The sequence below is a fragment of the Triturus cristatus genome, chromosome 4_1 (assembly GCF_964204655.1).
Source record: "Triturus cristatus chromosome 4_1, aTriCri1.1, whole genome shotgun sequence".
Taxonomy (NCBI): Eukaryota; Metazoa; Chordata; class Amphibia; order Caudata; family Salamandridae; genus Triturus; species Triturus cristatus.
This window is the reverse complement of record NC_140585.1, coordinates 498,549,561-498,571,637: the sequence shown is the minus strand read 5'-3', so window position 1 is coordinate 498,571,637 and position 22,077 is coordinate 498,549,561. Positions and strand designations below refer to the sequence as shown.

The following is a 22,077-nucleotide window of genomic DNA, read 5'->3' as shown; positions in this document are numbered from 1 at the left end:
TCCAATGCACTCAGGAGGAAAATTGTATATTAACTATGGTAAATCACATTTACCTATTGAACGTTCTGCTGCCGAGCCATGCATGTGCTGTAAGAACATAGAACAGTATAAAACTGAGTAGCTAGCATTAATGTTTTCATTATGCCAGTTTTTTAAAAGCTATTTTTTTGTTGTTAATTTTTTGAAGTAACTTTTCACAGGAAACCCATAACTGGTCAAGTAGATGGGGTCCTTACAAAATGTGCCAACCCCGTAGTCAGCCAGACATTCCTTTTTGCTTATTATCCTTTGTTAGTCAAAGTAATGAATCACATCAGAGAGAAATGGCAAATTTAAAAGAGAGCAAAAGAAACGTAGATAGCTATCTTAGATAAACTGTGTTAATCATGAAAACTGAACAAATTTACTAGTTCTCTATTTCTTTTTTAATGAGATTGTCGTTTTTTGCAGGTATGCAATGGTTACTTTTCATGGGGCAGTAGCCTGGCTACGTTATCCAATATTGACATCAGAATTCCTACAGGTATGTATAATTCATGCTAACAATAGCCATGTAAAACTGGCTTTTTGCTTTTTAGAAGCTCTCCTAAACCCTGGCTCTAGCAACGTGAAGACATATCAGTTAACTCTACTTTCTCTGGGGAAAGTTGGCAGGGTTTAGTATGGGGGACTAGACGGGAGGATGATAATGTAACTTTTATTAGTGATTCTGTAGATCTGTGGAGGGATTGACCAACACCAGTTCAAGAAGCTGTGGTTAATGGTCACTAAACAAGCTGGGAGATCCTAATATCGCTGTCAGAGTAGATGTGAAGGATGGATTAATGCAGAAAAGGTGGTCCATGGAGGAATGGTGTGTCCTTATCCTGGTCAGATTGTTTTGGTCTGTGGCAAAGGGCCGAACAAGTTAGGTAGAGTTTGATAGGGTATATCCCAAGTTAAGCTTTAATGAGGGTGGCTCTTTATCATGGGGGGCATTAAGGCGCAGGAGGCGAAATTAATAGGGGCATACTTTACTGCATATAGTTTTTGCTTTTCTGCATAGTTTCTGCGAGGCTTCTTGCTTTTTCTTAAAAAGGAGTGCACACACAATATACAGAATTGTGGATTGTACCTATCAGGTACTGAGAATTTATTATATGAAATCACAACCGAGATTTTTCTTGTCATCACTGTTCCTTTGGCCGAACTTAAAAATGGTTACTTGAAATTTCAGTTAGTATTGGGTTCTTGATCTGCCATAAACTCTACATGTATACTATTTATGCAAAGAATGCCTTTGAACTGCTGCCTAACAATGCAGATTCCTTTAGCCTCACTCTCAGCCAAAGACTCAAAGGCAATCGTTCACAATCCCACTGCACTCGTCCTGCAAGTTCCCTGTATATGTCGCTCTTTGCTTTTGTTCCACTGAAAATATTTTTGCAAAGTGGCATGCTTGTCCACAATCTCCACCACCATCTGCACTCAATTAAATGTATTTTATTAGTGAGAGTTTTGGTTTAGTGCTAGTAACGACCTCTAGGCAGGCACTTAGTGCAATTATGTTGCCTTTAAGTTAACATCCTTGGTAATTTTGTCTAAATCGGCCTTCTGTTTTCATGGAGCACCTCCACATCATGCTCATCTTTGTCTTACTCGTGTTATGTTTTTTTGCAACACATACATCCCAGTCCCACGGGAAGTTTCACCCCACACTTCCTTTATGCTGCTTCAGTGTCTGCCTCCTCAGTCCAAAAGTGAACAATTTGGATTACAAGAAGTTCACTCTCACCTCTTCTATAGATACACATAAGGATAGCTTCTTGGTTGATGAATATATTTGGGTACTTAGGTGCAGGTGCCACCGGGTGTCAATGCTTGTTCCTCAAAGTTGATATTTCACTGCAGCTCCTTGGTTGTATTGATTGAGAGGTCCTTTCCATTGATATACAAGATCTTCTGGCAGTTTTACTATGCCTGCATCTCCTGGCTGTGGATATGTGGAAGCTCCTTACTGGTTTACAGTTCCACCGGAAATGCAGTGCACTGCACGTTCTCTCTGCCTCATCATGAGAATCAGGTGTACCCATCAGGTGAACTGGTCAACTTTCTGTCTAGATGCACAGTCTTTACTACCTTGTGGAGACTCCTCATTATGTATTTTTTTAAAGTGCTAAAGGTTTCTGAATGTTGGGATTTAGGCAGCTAAAAGATGTTTCCCCAGTGGGGTTTACAGTGCAAAAGAGGGTCAGGCAAAAATATGTTTCCCCAGTGGGGTTTACAGTGCAAAAGAGGGTCAGGCAAAAAGATGTTTCCCCAGTGGGGTTTACAGTGCCCAAGAGGGTCAGGATTGTTAATAATAATTTGAAGCATGACCCACAGCCACCCCAGCTGACATTTCGTAAGTACCTGTGGTTTTACCATCTGCGTCTCTTCTCTCCGGACCACTTATATTAAGCTGCTCAAGGCCACAATTCTGTGTCGTGGGTGCTTTGTCTGTTAACACACCTGGCACAGATTATCATCAGCCTTAAAAAGGATAATGGTGTTCCGTGGAATTTAATAAATGGTGATGTCGTCAAGGCATTCAGTACATGACATCACATCAGAATCCATTGACTCCAATCCAACAAATGTGTCATATGATGACACACACAATCCAATGAGAATTTGGAGTATTGATGGTCAACATGTCTGTTGGGAAATCTTCCCCTTCACGCTATCTTATACAAAGAGAACAAGAGAGGTACCGTGACAGAAAGAGATATAGACAAAAAGGAAGAAAGGATGAAAGAAAGGAACAAAGAAAGAATGAAAGAAAGAAAAAAGAAAGGAACAAATAAACAAACAAAGAGCAAATAAGACGGAGAAAAAGAGAAGGAGGGAGTGATAGATAGAGAGAGAGAGACTTAGCATCCTTAACCATATAATTCCGTACTAAAAATCCACGTATGGAGTGAGCTATAAAGGGAGCAACTAATACACTCTAAACCAAGATTTGATGACCTCTCGCCCATACAGAGCACATTAGTCGATACTGGTATTGCCTTTTCACCTCAGATATAATAGCATGTGCATGTCATATTCACTCCTGGCACAAAAACTCTGCCAGAAGTCAAATGTCCGTTTCTAAACCGGACTTCCACTTGGAGTAGAAAATATGGAACGAGACAAACGGGTTTGCTCCCAGTTTGCTAAAAGCTGGAGGCAAATGTGAGAGCAAAACCCGAGCTAAAATAATTGACACTAATTTATGATCGGCACTAGTGCAAAAACAAAAGCAAATCGTGTTTGCATTCACCGCTCCGGTACCACTGGTGTAAATAGTGGTCCAGTTGTGTTTACTTTTTCATGCAAAACTGTTAATTAAAGCTGCCGATTAATCTTGATCTTAGTCCACGTTACTGCTTGGCTTTCTCCCCGCTTCGCTTTGGTGTTAGAACTCGAACGTCATACATCCCAAATACCAACTTGTTCGCTTTTTCCTTTTGTTTTTAGGACAGTTAACCATGATTGTTGGTCAAGTTGGATGTGGCAAATCGTCCCTTCTCCTTGCAATACTCGGTGAAATGCAGGCCCTGGAAGGGAAGGTTTTCTGGAGCAAGTAGGAACATATTTACCTTTGTGTGATTAATTGTTTTGCTGATTCTTGAAATGTGCAGAATAACAATTTCACCTTACATACCTCTATGCTGCATGATACCAACAATGTATTTCTGATTGATGCATAGTTTGTTGCAAAGATGTCATGGCTTTAGTAAGACAGGTCAGGTGCATTTTCAAATTCTACATTTTTAGCTAAGTTTGAGTTTTGTATTACATAACGATTAATCAAGGCATGTTTTAAAAGTCACAAAATGACACACCACTGAAGACTGTATTGTTGTGTCACTGCATAAAATATATTTCTACTTGACCCACTACTGCTTACCCATGAACCTTAACTTCTAGTTGAGGCAAAAGGTAATACCCCAGAGGAGTGAGGAAATAATTGTATTTTATGTTTTCTGCATCACCACAGCTCTGTGACATGCAGCAGACACCAAAAAGGAACAAACAACGTATTTGTGGAATTTATGAATATGCATACTGAACAATTATGATCCAGTGCATTCAGCTTGAAAGATTTCACTGAACTGGGCCACGGCATCGTTTCCTGCAATGTGTTACAAATAAAAATAATGAGACGTGCCTTAGACCCATTTTTTTCACATAAATCAGTACAAAGGTTTTTTTGTCCTCATTTATTTTGTGACACTTAGATAGAAAGACTATGGTGCATATTATTAAGGACGCCTTTAAAATTAACGCAGGTTTAGCGGCTATAATGAGCTTGATAATATGCCCTGGAGAATATCCATAGAGGTCCATGTTCACACCAGAACATGGGCTTCTATTTGAATTCTCTGCGGCATATTATCAAGCCCATTATCACCGCTTTAGCAGCAGTTTTCTGTCGCTAAAGCGGCGATAATTTTTAACGCCGTTCTCGATAATATGCCCCCACATGAGGAAAGCAATGTTTAGTTGGAAGCAGGTGGGACTCTACAGAAATGCAGTTGGGGGACATTAATAAAAGGAGATGTTACACGAAGCCGTACGACCATAACAACGTTAAGCTAAAAAATCCTTTCTTGCAATAGGTTTGAGCCCGGATGACGAGTCCTTCCGTCCTTTAGCGGCTCAGCTGACAGAATTGGCCGATGCAGAGCGTTTAACATTTAGTACTGTGCTAGCATTTATTTACTTTCAATGAGAATGATGGCGAAAGTGAAGACAAGAAAGATAGAATTTAAGTAAAGGGTATCTAAGAATAAGAAAGGTCCAGCTTATGAGGAGACATGTGGGTTTCACTGATAGTGTAATGAGGAATGGTGACTGGAGGGGGAGCCAGTGGTGAAACAGGACATTGCTTGAGTTAGACAGCCTGAAGAAGGTAGTTGATGGGAAAGGACACTAACGCAAACGCCACAGACCTGAAAGTTTGAATTTTAAGGGATGATGGCGAATCATTGTTTATACTCAAATAGGGTGGCAGAGGTATTACAGCAAATGTGGACAGAAAACAGGAGAAGGCAAAGAAGGAGGGTGCTGGAATTATAAGTTTAATAAGGGTGTATGTGCGGAGATTGTGAGTTTAAAATGGATCTTGTGTATGTTGGTAGTGGGCTGTGGATGAGATAAAAGTCCAAAGTGTCAGTATGAAAACAAAATGGACACTGAGCTTTCAAGCATAGTTGTAGTATCTTCATGTAAGGTTATTACTGTTCTTCTGTATCTTGTAACTAGCTGCTCAGCTAGTGTGAGAGTTCCATGTGGAATGTTGATGTGACTGGAATGTTGGAGGTTGGTGTGGTGTGAGACAGTTGAGAGGATGGGCTGAGCAGCTAGCAGGCTGCTCCTGGTGGAGCTATTCTATGGACTTAATTAACTTAATAAATACGCTTAAGATCTATCCTGGCTACGTCTGCTGTGTCACATCAACCTATGGAACCAGGTCACTTCAATTGGCGACGAGTTGGACTAAAGAAACCGTGCGTGTAACCTGAACAGACTGGTGTGTAACTAAACTGGTGTGACTTGAAGAAATTTGACTTAAAGAAAAGAAACTCCTCATTTGGCGATTCTACCTGGCAACGTGAGCCCCACCAGTGACCACAACACCGGTCGCCCAAACCTCTGTGTGCCAGGTGGAGTGAGGAGTGGAGCTGCAAGTTGTTCCCTAGTGCAGCACAGAGGTTTGCCTCAGTCCTGTGTCTACTTCAAGGTGTTGTGTCCCAGAGCCTTTTTGTGGATGTCTTCGCGACCAAGTTTGGTGTTTTTTGAAGGCTGCTGGCCCATGTGACAGTCGTGTAGGAGAAGTACCTGCAGTCTCTGTGTTGGGCCACTTGACGGTCGTGAAGTGAGCGTTTGGGAGCTGTCACCGGAAGAGGTGTCTAGCGATATTTGTAATTTCAGCCAAAGTCAGTACACTAACTTGATACTACGTGTTACTGTGCTGCAGCCTGTTTAAAGAAAAGTGTTTAAAGAAACGTGGGACCTGCTCTTGGTTTGTCTACCTCTGGATGTCTGTTCTAGAGGCGAGGTGCCAGCTCAATGTCTTTGGGCACTCTTTGGTTTCTACACGTTGGTTCCTGTCAACATTGCAGCAGAGATGGCCACACGGGGTCTTGCTTGGGAATTGACTAGCACAAGGTCAGCAGTGTTCCTCTTTGAGTGTTTATCCTTAGTGACTTCAATTCTACCGTGACTTCAGGAACCAAAGTGAGTGCAGCAGTCACAACACTGCGTGCAGCGCCTGTTCTCGTGGATAACTCTCGATGTCCCACTTTGTCTTGTATGTTCCTGAACTTACGTGGGTGCGCACTGGTGCTACACAGGAGCAGTGTGGTTTTGTGAAAATAGTGTTTTTCTGCCACAGGAGTAGCACTGTTGCGGGTGTCTTCTTGGGACTTTGCTTTACTAGCAACACGATATGGTGAGCCTTATTTTTTTCCTTTGTCTCTTTCACCTATTTTATTCATCTCTGGCAGCGCTGTACTTTGGGTCAGTTCAACCGCTGCTTAGCGGTTTAAAATCTTGGCGCGCGCTATTCCTAGCCCGCGCGCAGTTTCCAGCTCGCGCTCACTCTTACCTGCACCCATGATTTCTCTGAGGATCCTTGTGACGCTGGGAGAAATTGCCTTTGTTCTGCTGTTTGTTTCCATGCCGTGTATGCACAGACGTGCTGAGAGCCATCCGGCAGCACGTCAGCTAACGTGCCGCCATCTTGTGGCTTGCGGTCTTCACTCCGTTTTTTTGCCAACCACGCTTCTACTGGTTGCCTTTGTTGCTGTTTGGGCTGTTACAAATAAAGATTTATTTATTTTTTTGCGACGTGCGGATCTCATCTCATCTCCCAGCATGCTTTTTACTCTTCAGTTTCTACTGGTTGGTCGTACTGCCCCACAAGTGTCTGCCTCTTCAGTCTCGATGCTTGGTCAGTGAGTTCTTCTTTTGGTCACCGGACTATGCTTATGATTCTAAGTTGGGGCTGTGGTCTGAATTTTCTTTCATTTTGAACACTCCGAGGACACTTTTCTTTGCTGGAAGCTTGGTGGTGAGTCCCTGCTTTTTGTTGCTACAGTTCTTTGTCACGAAGTTTTGCTGGCATACTGTCTGGAGAGCCTCAAGTCCTCTTGCTAGGAACGCCTGTCCTTCATCTTTGCGGTGACAGGCACACCATTGACCTTTTGAAATACGAGTTTGTGGTGCATGTTTAAAGATTTTATGCAAAATGTCTTATTTCACAGGGGAATGAGTTATTTTACGCATGATAACATATTATTGAAATGGTTTTTTGCTTTAATGTTTTTTTAGCTGAAATTTCCACACTATTGGTTATAGTTGGGGTGCACTATGTGAGAGTGTACCCAGTGTCTCACTACTCGGGTGAGAGATCGCTCACCGGTGGGTCACAGTTTATTTTTGCATTACTAGTGTGAATGTTTGTGCATATTTATGTATTAATATTCTGATTTAGTACCACTTTCATTTTGAGTTGGTTGTGTAGCGTGTATCAGTCACTTTTTGCTGCACGTTGTCTTCTATTTTTGGCTGTTAGTCATGCTGTGACTCACTTGTCGGTGTATAGGGGGTGTTAGTCCCACCTATCAAATTAGCTATGGGTGTTAGTCCCATATACTTAGTGTTTAGGGGGTGTTAATCCCACCTGTGTTATTGTTAATGGGTGTTAGTCCCATATACTTAGAGTTTAGTGGATGTCAGACCCACCTAGCTTATGGTTAATGGGTGTTAGTCCCATATACTTAAGTGTTTAGGGGGTGTTAGTCCCACCTAGGTCGTTGTTAATGGGTGTTAGTCTCATAGACTCGGGTTAGGGGGTCATAGTCCCACTTACGTTTTAGTGATGGGTGAGATCCACCCATTGTGTATTTGTTCTGGGAGTGATTTTTCCTGTATGATTCATCAATCTGTAGAGTACCTCTAGTCGTTCTCTACTGTGATTCTTTGCGTTTTGTTCCATATGTATCTTATGTAGTCTTTTCGTTCTCTACTGTAATTCTTTGCGTTTTGTTCCATATGTATCTTATGTAGTCTTTTCAATTTCTGTTTGGGAGTTTAACGTTCTTTTCGTGTCCTATTAAAAGAGGAGGTTGGTGATAGTGTGTGAGTTTAATGTTCTCTTTGGTGTCTTATTATAAGAGGAGGATGGTGATAGTTCATTCTTATTTTGTCATCCTTTTCTTATCCTTTTTCTTCCGTTTTATAGTCTGGTTCCCTTTCGTGGTATAGTTTATTCATCTTACCCTTGGGTTTTGGACTATTTATCTCTTGTTTATATTTTGTGTATAGTTGTTTTGAACTTTGAGTATTGTTTGTTTCATTTTCAATTGTAAAGAAGGGAGATATTGTAGTATCTTCATGTAAGGTGTGAGAGTTCCATGTGGAATGTTGATGTGACTGGAATGTTGGAGGTTGGTGTGGTGTGAGACAGTTGAGAGGATGGGCTGAGCAGCTAGCAGGCTGCTCCTGGTGGGGCTATTCTATGGACTTAATTAACTTAATAAATACGCTTAAGATCTATCCTGGCTACGTCTGCTGTGTCACATCAACCTATGGAACCAGGTCACTTCAATAGTGGAAGAGGAGAAAGGAGTCTGGGAAAAGATATAGGAGAAGGAATGATGCTGTTGTTGGTCGATAGACAGTGTGTTATCATCTTTTTCTTGGTTGCGCATGTGGCAACTCATGGCCATCTTGCAATGAATGGGCGGAGAAGAAACAGTCATATGGGAACGTTTGAAATTAGTGAGACGAAGAGATGCCACTGAGAATCGACCCACGGTGCTTCATCTGCAAAGCGTGTAAAGGTGTGTCAAATGGTCAAAAGCATCAAACATGATAGAAATGTCAGGAAGGAGCTGATTGGAGGATTGAAGATCGAGGCTATAAAGTAAGGCTTTTGTGAGAGCTAGGACACGGAAGAGAGCAAACTCAGTTATGTGGCATTGAAGAAAAAAGACTGGTAGTGGTAGTTACAACTGTTTGTTGACAGGTGGTTACTCATTTTAACGTTTCTTCTTTTTAAGCAGATCTGAAGGGATCGGAGTGGGGAGGCAGGAGTTGACTATGGCTGTGCTAGCCTTGTTCTGAGTAGCTTGAAGGCCTGGTTGCACAAAATATGAAGTTGTTGGACTTTTGTGTGGTGTTTTATTGGACTTAATGCACATGCAGTATTCTAACAAAATATAATAAACAATATCGTTTTTTAGATATTTATTTTCGTTTTTTAAATATAGTTTGTGAAATATTTTATTTTACATACTTGCATAAAAAATATTTAGTAATTACTTTTAATAATGATAGTTCTTTAGTATTATAGGCTGTTGGTATTGAAAATAAATACTTGCACTAAAATAATACTTGTGTTGCATGAATTTTAGTATAGTTTGTACGTTTTTTCATAAGATTTTCTAAATTTAGTAAATTTCTTTAGAAATTGTTAACTTATTGGCAGATTGCTGAGTTTGTAGGGAATTATGGTGGAGAGATTAAAAAAGTTAATTAATGATGTATATTACTTCATGAATTACTTGTTATTGCAATTATCAGTTGACCTATATTATTTGTTAATTGGTTGAGGAATTTAGTTATCAATCAATTCAATTCAATTCTTTATCCGGATTCATAAACAAATCCAAAAAAGAGCAGCAATAAATGCATCGTAGTTTCATGAATCTAAAATATTCAATAAAAAATATAAAAATACAATAATTATCAAATTGTGTTGAATAATATATATATATATATATATATATATATGTATATATATATATATATATATATATATGTTGCCTGTTTTAATTGTTTTTTTTCTTTTCCTTTTAATAAGGTTACCATTTTTTCCAATTTTCTTGTTGGTGCTCATTGTTATGGTATTAGGCAGGGAAGTGGTTTAGTTGAAAATATTTTAAGTATTTTTAGATATTTTAAATTGTTATTTGTAACAGATTTTAATACATTTATTTTTTAAACATATTACATTTTTGATCTATATTTAAATGTTTAGTGCTGGAGTGTGAATAGTACATCCAGCCCCTCCAAAGTTAAGACTTTCTCTACTTTTGTTTACACTGAGAGGTAATAGTAAGTCTGAGCCCTGCAAAGTCAAACACTTTCTTCACTTTTGCATAATTTGGAGTGGTGATAGTAAATCTGACTGCTTTTAAAGTTTAACATTTTCAGTACTTTTATTATGCTGGAATTCAAATGCTAAATTTTGAACTCTCCAAAGTCCAAAATTTTCCATATTGTTGCTCAGATTGGAGTGAGAATAGTAATTCTGACCTCTCCAAAGTTCAACACTTACCTTATTGTTGCTCAGGCTGGAGTGGGAGTAGTGCATTTTACCTGAGTTAAATATTTGTATTTGAATTTTTTTTAAGTTGCTTTATTATGTATTTTTTTAATTTTAAAAGGTATTTGAATGTAACTTTTTCATTATTATTTATTTTTTAATACATTTTTGGTAATTTATTTTCTATTTGTATATGTTTTTTTAATAGCCAGTGTTTGATATTATTAACCATTTTTATTACTTTTGTATTATTTATGCTTAAATATTAATTTGATGTTTTAAGTATTATGTTTATTGCTCACAATTGTATTAAAGTGTATATTTTTATTTAATGTTCGTAAGTTACACATTTTCTTCTATATTTGAAATAATTTTTTTTATGTAATCATTTTTTAAACTTAATTTATGTGGCAAGTGGCCTCCTTCAATGGATAATCAGCAACATGAAAGTGAGAGCTGTGGCAGCGGGGCACCATGTGGCTGATCTGGGATGCTCCAGGATGCCCTAGGTGCTCTCAAGCTGATAGACCCTGATTTGCAGCTAAAGAGAGAGGGATGGTGTTACACCTGGGCAGGCAGCCATTTTGAATTGGGCTTACCCCCTTTTAATGACAGCATGATAAATAGCAGGGGCCACCATATTACTTGATAGAATACATGTTGTTTGTGCCTTGCCCCATCTACCAGATCATTAAAGAGCTACACAATTAGGTCTGCTACACAGATGCGCTTAACGTTGAACAGTAGCACTATCTGCAGCCATACAAAAGATGTGTCAAAGTCTTAAAAGAAAAATATATACCTACATGCCTATAATAACTAGAAATAGTGGGAGACTTATGAGGGAAGCTGGATGACAAATGTGTAGGTAAACACTTACAAGTCTTCTAAAGGGGTGCTTCTAAAGACAACATACATTCTATCAGAGTTAAAGGCAAAATGTTTACACTTCTCAAAAGTTAATTACAGGGCAGTTCCATATGTCAAGAGACGAGTCATCATGCTAACTTCTGTTTTCAGAATGAGTTTCTGGGGGCACAAATAGGTGTCAGCAGCATTCACAAGATATGACTATGGCGGCAGTGATGCTGGAGTCTTTAAAGGCAGAACTAAAGGGAATTAAGATCTCAGTGACCACTGCAGAAATGGCAAATGCTGGCACCAATAAAGAGCTGAGAGCCCCCCACGAAGAACTAGTGAGTTTTAAGGCTTTAATGAACAGCTCTGAGAAGCTACCCCATATTGGGGAGACAGAATCTGGAACTTTAAAAGCAAGATCATTGATCCTGAAGATAGAAGTAGAAGAGATAATATACACATTTTGGTCTCCCTGAAGGGGGTAAAGATATGCTAACATTTCAGTCTGATTTGCTTCCCAAACTTAGAGTCATAGACTTTCATACTCCATGATTTTTAAAGGCCACATTGACTCAGACAGAGGCTGTGACATTCCAAAACAAATCCTAGACCTATTTTAGTCTGCCTACTGTAACACCAGCATGTCTGTCAGCTTCTCCAATCCTTCAGGAACCATGGTCCATATGACTATAAAGGATGTACAATTTATATTGTAGCAAATGGTTCCCTTGACAGGAATCGTTTTAGGACATTTTATTTGCTCTTTGCCCTCTACAGAAAAAATTAAATGCCTAAATGCCAGACTCGATTTTGTTATATTGTTGGTGACTCTTGATTAGAGAAACCAGGAAATTCCAAGACCCCACGAGTTGGAGAAATTCATATCAGAAATAAAAGAGTGTCCAATAGATGAAAGTGCACCAAATATGAGACAAATATATGCCTCACTCATCACAAGAACAGGGAACTGTTGATCAATATATGTAAGCTCAACATAACATGCGCCCCGCAGCACAGAGGCAAATAATTTTTGTAAGCAAGGAATAACTCAAGGTGACCACTGAAAGCTTAACATAACATGAATTTGGTTAAACAGCAGTGACCAATACAAAATTGTTTATCACCACTACTCATAAGAGCTACAGGCACAGAGGGAAGCACAGCATACCTGTTTAAAGTTAGTGACATTTCACTTTTCTTTGAGTATTGTTCGACCTTCTTTTGCCATTTTCTCTTTCACATATAGAATAGTGACTGCTCCTATTCCAAAATTGAGAAGTGCGTGACTAGTGGCCACTGCAGACCTTTAGGACACATTTCTATACTGTATTGTGACTATAATTTACCACCCTGCACAATCTCTAACCTTACAGCAATCATAGCCCACTGAATTGGGTTCAATGCAAAATCCTATACCTACCTTTACCAGAGCCTTATCTATATGGTCTTTCAATGTTAATGGTCTCTCAACGTTTCTTAATAGTAAAAAGATTCTGGTATATCTATGGTACAAACCAGACATTGTCTTTTTCCAGAAACTCCATTTCTCTGCAAATGAATCAGAAAGCGTAAAGGAGAAAGGGTAGATAAATTAGTCTCCTCTTCAGTGCGATGTGGACAATATCAACAATCTACCCCATGATGAATACCACATAGGAAACAGGGAGTGGCAATCCTAATTCACAGGTCTTTACAGAGGAGAAAACTAAAGACATGGGATTAATTCAGACAGATGATATGTGTTCACCGTACTGTCAATCAGAAATGTATTTTCATCATGGGATCTGTGTATGTCCCGAATGTTCAGAAAGGAAGTTTCTTTCCCTGAGTTATGCATTGAATTTGGTCAGTCAGAACTCCTCATTGGAGGAGTCTGGAATCTACCAAGTGGCCCAGTGCTAGACAAGTCATGGAGACCAAGCTTACTGGGCTGGAATCTACCAATTGGCCGAGTGTTGGATGAATATGTGATGTTACAACGCGATCAAAATGATCGCGGAATGTTACATCGCAGTTTCTACAATGCAAGTCATTACAACGACTTGCGTTGGAGGGCGCTGGATTTAGGAATAGTATGATTTACTATTCCAACACCAGTCTACGTACAGTTGGGAAGGTGTTGGAATAGTAAATCATACTATTCCTAAGGTTAGAGCGCCATCCAGCGCAAGTCGTTGTAACAACTTGCGTTGTATTACCAGCGACGTAAAGGCATTACGATGCAATGCCCGCATGGTGATGTATGTTTCCTGTGCTGGACAAGCCATGGAAACCAAACTTATGTAACAATCCAGACAGAAACATGCTTAAAATGTCTGATCATAGATTGATGGATCCATGGTGACTACACCACCCGATGAAAAAGGAATACACTTTTCTCTCCTGTTGCCATGTGTCAGAGACAGGAATTGGCAAACAGTAAATTACTACAGAAGATCCTTGGCTGTGACATAACAGCAGGGCTATCAGATCAATCCCTACTCATGATGCTGCTAGATCTTCAAATTACTGCTTCAAAAACAAAAACAAAGGCTTGGATAATGAATATAATTTATTATAGAGAGTCAGATGAAAGTGTATATCAAAGGGACGGTGATGAAGATACTAATGGTCAGGTGTAACAACATACAGCGCAATAAGAGAGACAAACTGGCAAAGGACATCCTAGATATGCAGCAAAGCTATTGAGCTGCTCCTACAGCCAAAAAACTCAGAGTATTAACTAGGATAAAGTGTAAGTTGAACACCATGTACTGCTCTATGACAGAAAACGCTCTACAGCGGATATGCAGCACTCTTTATGAACATAGTGAAAAGGTTGGGAGATTGACTGCAATGCAACTGAAAGAAAAAGAAGCCAAATCAACTATTGTAGTGATATGAGGTTTAAAGTGGTTTTTGATACCTAACCCTCTCAACATCACCAAAGAATTTCCCTGCTATTACATGCAATTGTATACTAGAGACGTTGTGAGAGTCATTCGCGAAGAAGAAAAACTTATGGATCATTTACCAGTTCTGAAGCTGACACTAGATTTATGACCAGACCTGGCTCAGGAAATTGCAGGTAAAGAAGAGTCAGAGTTGATTAAGTCTTTGACATCTGGGAAGGTATCTGGAGAAGATTGCTTTTCTGTTGACTCCTATAAAATCACAGCCAAAACTATCACACCAATGTCAACACAAGTCGTCAGAGAAGCTGAGGAGCAGGGTAATCTGAGCACAAAATTTACCAAAGTTTATATTTTGCTGATACTGCTACCCAGAAGGGATCTGCTTTGCTATAAGACCTACAGACCAATAATATCATTGTTAAATTGTGACCTTAAAATACTAGCAAAAGTGCCGGCTAACAGGCTGAAAGTGATTTCACTCTTGATACATCAAAATCAGGTGTGCTTTATGCCTGGTGGGACTTCACAGAATCCTCCGAATTCTGATGCATCTACTCTGGCAAAATAGGAGAGATAAAAACAAAAAAAGTATTCCTTGATGCTGAAAAGGCATTTGATGGATATTTGCAATGGGGCTACTTATTTCCAGACAAGAGGTACATGGGATTGGTGATAAATTCATTAGGTTGGTCCAAATTCTATATAATATTCCTACTGCTCATATCAACTGTAGAAGGTTGCTTTCTGACGGGGTAGTGGTTAGCAGAGAAACCAGCCAGGGATGTCTGCTGTCCCCATTATTATTTCTGCTTGCTTTAGAGCCATTGGCTATTGCTATCCAGAAGACCCCTAACCCTTCCTTCAAGTGGGGGGAAACAGCTGCTACAGATGATTTCTTTATGACATTAGCATCACTGGACCAGTCTATACGAGTGCTGATAACAAATTTCACTGCTTTATCATCTTTCTTGGATTATAAAATGAGCTAGTCAGAGTGGAGCTGTGACCCCCTGAAGGCTTGCTACTAGGATTCGCCTTTAAGTGGATATCATATAAGCTGAAGTGCCTATTCTTGTAAGTGGTGCAATTTGGCATATAGTGCTGGAGAAAGCATCTTCAACGCTCATCGATTCATGGGGCAGGGTGTAGACTGTTAAAATAGTTGTTCCCCCCAGATTTAATTACGTATTTGTCATGTTATCAATATCCATCCACATAAGCTATTAAAGTTCATTGACAAACATATCAAAACATACGTTTGAGATGGTAATAGGCCCAGAATGGCAATGTTGAAACTATATGTGGAGTCAAGTTAGCCAAGGTGCCTGTTAAGGATTTAGCACAAAATATTGGCCCAGAGGACTGGGTCACTCATTTTGAATCAATTTATCTTCTTCACTCTGGCAGCGGTAATGTTAACAGTGAACTTCCACCTTCTTATCCTCTTAGTATTGCCTTTGATATTGCAGAGTTGTTGGCTGCAATTATAAAGAGCCCTAGTAATAAGGTACTGGCAGCCGCGGTCGGTAGTATGAGTAACTGCATGGCGGTGACGTGGGGAGGGGGAGGGGCAGGGTGGGGGGTAGTAAACTATGGATTACGGAGGTTTACAGGTAAGTTAACATATAAATTAATAACACGAATTTCGTTGCGTGCACTGCATCGCATTTGGTGATACAGGGCAAGCAACAAAATTCGTTTTGTTAATTTATATGGTAACTTACCTGTAAACCTCCGTAATCCATAGTTTACTACCCCCCACCCTACCCCTCCCCTCCCCCTCCCCACGTCACCGCCCTGCAGTTACTCCTACTACCGACCGCGGCTGAGTACTGGTAATGGATGGGATTTTGTTAGACCTTTATAAGGACAACATTAAGTTTTGGGCACCTCTTCTTACCAAAGCTGTAAATGCTGCCTATAACGCAGGAATAACTCAGTCTTGGAAGTCTGCAACAATTGTTCTGATATTTAAAAAGCGTAACTAAACTGACCTACACTGTTGCCCCACATCTCTCTTTTGACTCAACTGTAAAAACAGTAGGCAGAATTGTCCTGGAGAGACTTCTGTGTGAGACAGCTAAGCATAATATAATCTCTGGTGCACAATATGGTTTTAGGGAAGGATACTAAACTATAGAGAGAAAGGGCGCCAAAATTATCGGTTCGTATCACAATCAATTGTTGAAAATCTTCTAAAAATAAGTCCTCTGGCAGTGGATTCAATACAAAGTTCTTCTTCTTTCTTACAAATCAACAGAAATTCATTTCAAACTGTAGCTGAGCTGTGCTCCATAATTTAGATCTGACTCCACAATTTTAATTCAGCCAACGCGTTTCGTCCTTTTGTAATAAAGAATAAGAACTTTGTATTGAATCCACTGCCTGAGGACTTATTTTTTAGAAGAATTTTAACAATTAATTGTGATACGAACTGATAATTACGGCGCTCCTTCTCTATATAGTTTAGTTTTCTGGAAGGGTGATTGACGTGCGGTGGACCACGAGGAGTGAGCACCGAAAATCATTGAATATATTTTTCCTAAAACTATAAATTGACTAGTGCGCTGTTGTGCTAAGTCCTCACCGCTGGAGATGGACAAATAGTGTTTTAGGGAAGGACTTGGAACAATTAAACAGTGTTTGAATCTTTACTTACTGATTCACAAGTACACAGTGGCCAAACACAGCATATTTTACATGGAGTTTATGGACCTTAACTGCTCCTTTAACAGGCCTATTGAATATTTTATGTGCCCTCCACTACGACCTTACAGCCTCAGTGTGCTTTGGTTGCAAAGGAAAATGTACCAACTCCTTTGAGCTGGCCTGGGGGGTCCGGAAAGAGTGTGTTATGGCTCCAGTCCTATTTTAGCTATAGACCAATGGGTTGGGGATAGCTTTATTGGCCAAAGGAAGACTATGCCAGTGATTAATTCTAGGCCTGTGCCTGTTCTCCTAAATACGCATGATGCTGTCATTATGGCGAGAACTCCGAATAGTCTTAAGAGGCTTCTGTGTCATTTGTGTGTTTTATGGAAGACCTACATTTTTAGATGAATTTTACTATAACCTTCACCATGGCTTGGGGCCCAAAAAACCTGAAGTCTCATTCTCCTATTGTTGAAGGCAAAAGCATTAAAAAGATCCCTTGTTTTCCATACTTAGAGATTACTTTCAACTCCATCTGTATGTCGGACTCCTATTTGCTTGCAATGTTTTATGTACGCTCTCTTTTCCTGGGTGACAAACCTTAATAGAAAACCAACTGTTCCCCTTTTATAAACTTACAAAAGGAAGTGCTTACCAATTTTTGTATTTGGGGCTTGAATTTGGGGCTTTTGTGATGTCAGTTCTTTGCTGACAGAGAACAATTGTGCCTGTTGTTGCATCCTGGGCCTCCCTCCGAGTAACCCCAATCATGTGATGCATAAAGATTTGGGCCTAGGTTTTGTGGAAGACACCATTAAACTTGCACCATTGTTGTTACGGCTGTCTATTAGGGGTAATAAATGCACTAGATTGAACAAGGAGATTATTAAAGATTGTTCCATGTGATCTGGCTCAAACTATTCATTGGCTTCTTTATGTAAAATCTAATATGATTAGCCTTGGTAGACCTGCCTTGTTTACTGACCAATAGAATGTGTCTACTGGTTTTCAGACCCAAGTCATCACAAATTTTTTTAAGGCAAGACTTGTAAACCCTACAGTGAGAGAATATATGTTGATTGAGACCATCTTAGACCTTGAACGTTATTTGGAATATATAATTGATACATGGGAGCGTACATTACTAGCCAGGTTTAGATTAGGGACTATCAGGAGTCAGCTATGTTTTCCATTAAACCAATATAACCAGAATTCAGCCTGCTAGTGTCCGTGTGACAAAGATTCACCACAGACCCTACTTAATTTGATTTTTTTTGTAAATTGTATATATGCTTCTCAAAGAGATATTTTTATCAATTTAAAGAAGCAAATGTTTGTTAAATGGACGTCCCCGTTTATTTACGTATGCTCCTCAAGGTAGATGTATGTGTGAGTGTCGGACTTTTTCTCAAATCTGCTGTCTGCTTCTGGATCAGTCTGCTTTTTTTATCTAGTCTAGCTGTTTTACAGGTGGAGTTTTTACTGTTGTTTTACTATTGCTTAAACCATGTTTATACTGACATTACTAAATGTATTTTAATATGAATGATTCTGTTTATTTACTTTGCTCCTTTTGATCGTTTTATCATTCTAATGATGAATAATGATTGATTGATTCATATATGTGGATGACGCTTCTGGGAATCTCTGCATTCTTAAAGTTGAACAATACTTTAGAGCCTATCAACTGTTGCAGCTAGGATATCACGTCCAAGATGAACTGGAAACCCCTGTCTGTATCACCATAGAACTGCACATACAAAATTATGTGTATGGGGCAGAAGTTTTTTCAGGAAATGGAAAAGAACCAGCGACCCGGCCAATCCTTCAATGTTCTATTCATATTTGGACCGCACATCACATATCTCTCAAACATAATGGATTTCTCATCTTGATACACCTATCTGGAAAGATACAGATCTACTTATTGTCAACGCTCACTTTTATTAGGAAACCTGGGCCTCTAAAGGTATTCTTTGTATTTTGCCTGATGGACTAATAAAAGATTTTTGTGACTTGCAGAGAGAATACAGTCTTAGAGATGATCAGTTTTGTAGATATTTGCAACTAAAAAGCTGCATTTCAAAGAAACTATGGAAGCCACAATATGCACGTACATCTTCTTCCATGCATGATCATCTGGTGAAATGAGGTGGCTATAGAAACTCGGGTATGTATAATGTGATTATTGAAGAACTGTATTCTAGATCAACAATACAGCACCTCAGGAACACTTGGTTAGAGAAATGCCTGAAGGACTTTACTGATATAGATTCATACACCATTGATAGAGGCATATGTGAAGTAAGACAGATTTTTTATTTTAAACAGTATTACTGGCATATGACCCCTTTCAAGCTGAATAGAGTGAAACCTGCTCCAACCTCTTGATACTGGAGATGTGGTCAGTGGGGGCTATTTGATTCATATTCTTTGGTCCTGCCCTAACATTGCTAGCTACTGGACTCCAATACGTCAGACTCTGAACAATGAAAATGAGATGTACATCTAACCCTCGCTAGAGCTGCCTATATTACACGTAACAGACAATGATGCACATAATATTACAATATCATAGAACTCAATGCTCATGGAAAGAGGTGGATTCGCTCTTCACTGGTGACATCTAAATTATGTGTATTGAGAAGGAGGACTTCTACTGTTTCACTGACACATTTGAGAAATCATTGCAATGTTGGGGCCCAGGATATATGTTGCAACTGAAGGTTGGGTGTTAATCCTGTCAGCTTTAAGGTGGTCTCCCCCACAACATTTTGCCTTCTTGTGCAATCTTAGTTTTGCTGGCCATAGGGCTCTGCACACTTTACCACTGCTAACCAGTGCTAAAGAGCATGTACTCGCTTTTTAAAAACATGATAACAATGGCTCATACCCAATTGGCATATTTAATTTACTTGTAAGGTGGCGCTCATTGTTCCCAGGTACTGTACATTAAATGCTACTAGTGGGCTCGTAGCACTGATTGTGCCACCCACTTAAGTAGCATTTTAAACGTGGCTCAGATCTGCCATTGCAGCCTGTATGTGGAGTTGTACACTGCCAGGTCGACCTACCAAAGTAAACCTTTTGCCAGTCCCAAGCCTTCCTTTTTAATACATGTGAGTCACCTCTAATGTAGACCAGAGAGTGTCTAGAGGGTGGGGTGCAATGCACATAAAAAGTGTGACATGTGATTTATAGTTATACATGCTCTATTAATAAAAAAACTCTTAAATGTGTTTTTTCAATACTGCAAGGCCTACTTCTCCCATAAGGTAACATTACAGTTATCTTATTACATTCAATAAGCTGTAATTTCAAAATGGGAGCAGGTAATGAGTTCATGTTTGACATCTTTGGAATTGTTATGAAAACTTCTCTTCTATGGTAAAGTCAGATTTTAAATTACAATTTTGAATATGCCACTTTCAGAAAGTTGGCTTTTTGCTGCCTTAGCCATTTAATGCATGTAGCCAGTCCCTGGGTCACATGATCGGGTGTTGCTGACAGTTGGGCTTTGTATATTCCTCTTAGACAGCTGCACACAATAGTGAGATTAGATGTGGAAGGATGAGACATCACTTCCAGGATGGGAGGGTAGGGCTGCAAAGGCTGCTTCCTGCATCCAAACAAAGTGCTACATACGCCTTATAGTTAGTCTGGGCCCAGGACAGGGAGACAGTGAATTCTAGAAGCTTCTCCTACCTTCAAGAGGAGGGGTACCAGATATAAATATTAGACCTCAGACTGCACCTCTTCAGTTCACTTCTGAACCTGTGGATAATCTTCCAGGAAGAAGGACTGCTGTGGTGCCTCAAGAAATGCCATTCTGTTGGACTGCTGTCTTGCCCGGCTGACCTGCTGCTCTATTGCCTTCGGTGTGAAGCAGTGGATCTACATCTTCTGAACCCAGCACCCCAAAAGTGATTCCAAGGGCTTGTTGGCTGGCCTCCTGACTAGAGCATAAGGGACAGAAGTTAGTCTAGATCCAGGAAGGTGGGGCACCTGTGCACTTTAAAGGCCTGCCTCTAGAAGCATCTCCCCACTTCAGAGTCACAACTAGGTATAAATACAAGACCTCAGACACCACCACTAAAGTACACTACTGGACCAGTGGATACTTTTCCATGAAGAAGGACTGCTGTGCTACTCTGCTGGACTGCTGCTCCGAAGTACTGCTGACCTACTACCTTCTGCCCCCTTGCCTGGGTGATAAGGACTGACTCTGCATCTTTTGAACCCAGAACCTCAAAGTGACTCTAATGTCTAGTTGGCTGGCCTTCTGATCTGAAGTCTCAGGGACACAACAGGCTTCCAAAAACCGTGAACCAGCAACTGGACACTGCCATCTGTGAGCCTACCCTGCCAAGTGGTGTACCCTGGTCCTGGACCCTGGGAAGTGGGCGTAAGTTGCTCTGCTAGCTTCTCTAGCCCTGTTGGAATGGACACATCTCCTCTGCTGCGCAGCGCAACCTTGAGCAGAACTGACTCATTGCTGCTGCTGCGTGAATAGGACCAGTCACAAAGACCCTCATTGCTGCTGCAGCCTCATCAGTACTGCCATGGCAAGATGCATCCTGGCCACAGGCCCTCGCATCGCTTGTTGATGGCAGCCTCGACAATGACACCAGACTCCACACCACAGAATTGCAGCTCCTACGAAGCTATGCATCTCCCTGACTGCACACCCCATCCTCGATGCCCGATTTTGCATCATAAGTCCTGTCGACGAGACCCTCAACGACAATGCAGGCTCTCACATTGCAGCCCTGAAGCCCGTCGGAACTGACGCATTGCTTTGGCTATGCAACGCATCTCCAACGTGGATCCTCGCAACGCTCTGCAAACCAGGATTTAAGGTACTTTATTCAGAGGACTGTGTGCATCCACAGCTGGCGCTTTGTGCTTTTTGACATTTTTTTCACTAAAAGTTTTAAAATTGTGTATCTCCTGATTGGATTTTTGGCATTGTGTCTTGTTTTATTTTCTAAATATGATTCAATTTTTCTAAAACTGTTCAGAGATCATTTTGTGGTGTGTTTTCACTGTGTTACTGTTTAAAGTGTTGCACATATACTTTACACATTGCCTCTGAGTTAAGCCTGACTGCTCTGAGCCAAGCTACCTGAGGGTTGAGCACAGGTTAATTTTGGTTTTGATTGGAACTTCACCCTGAGAAGAGTTGTGGTGGCGGCTTCAATAGGGTTTCACCCCCCTCAACCAGTAACTAAATTTCATACAATAGGGCATTCAGTGTGAGGGATTTCCTGGTCCTTAGGCTGTACTCAAGACTGCATCTGTGTATCTAGCTATCAAGACAAGGATAGGCAA

The 22,077-nt window shown here is 40.2% G+C and overlaps 1 protein-coding gene across 5 annotated transcripts in view; it reads left to right on the top strand.

The window, feature by feature from the left end:
• The window catches only part of ABCC9 (ATP binding cassette subfamily C member 9), a 947,014-nt gene that overhangs the window by 351,015 nt on the left and 573,922 nt on the right, over nt 1-22,077 (top strand). For all 5 annotated transcript variants that reach the window (XM_085652729.1, XM_085652730.1, XM_085652727.1 and 2 more), the window contains 2 exons: nt 451-523; nt 3,481-3,586. In XM_085652729.1, coding sequence (XP_085508855.1) covers nt 451-523; nt 3,481-3,586 — 179 coding nt within the window. The remainder of the gene's footprint in view (nt 1-450; nt 524-3,480; nt 3,587-22,077) is intronic.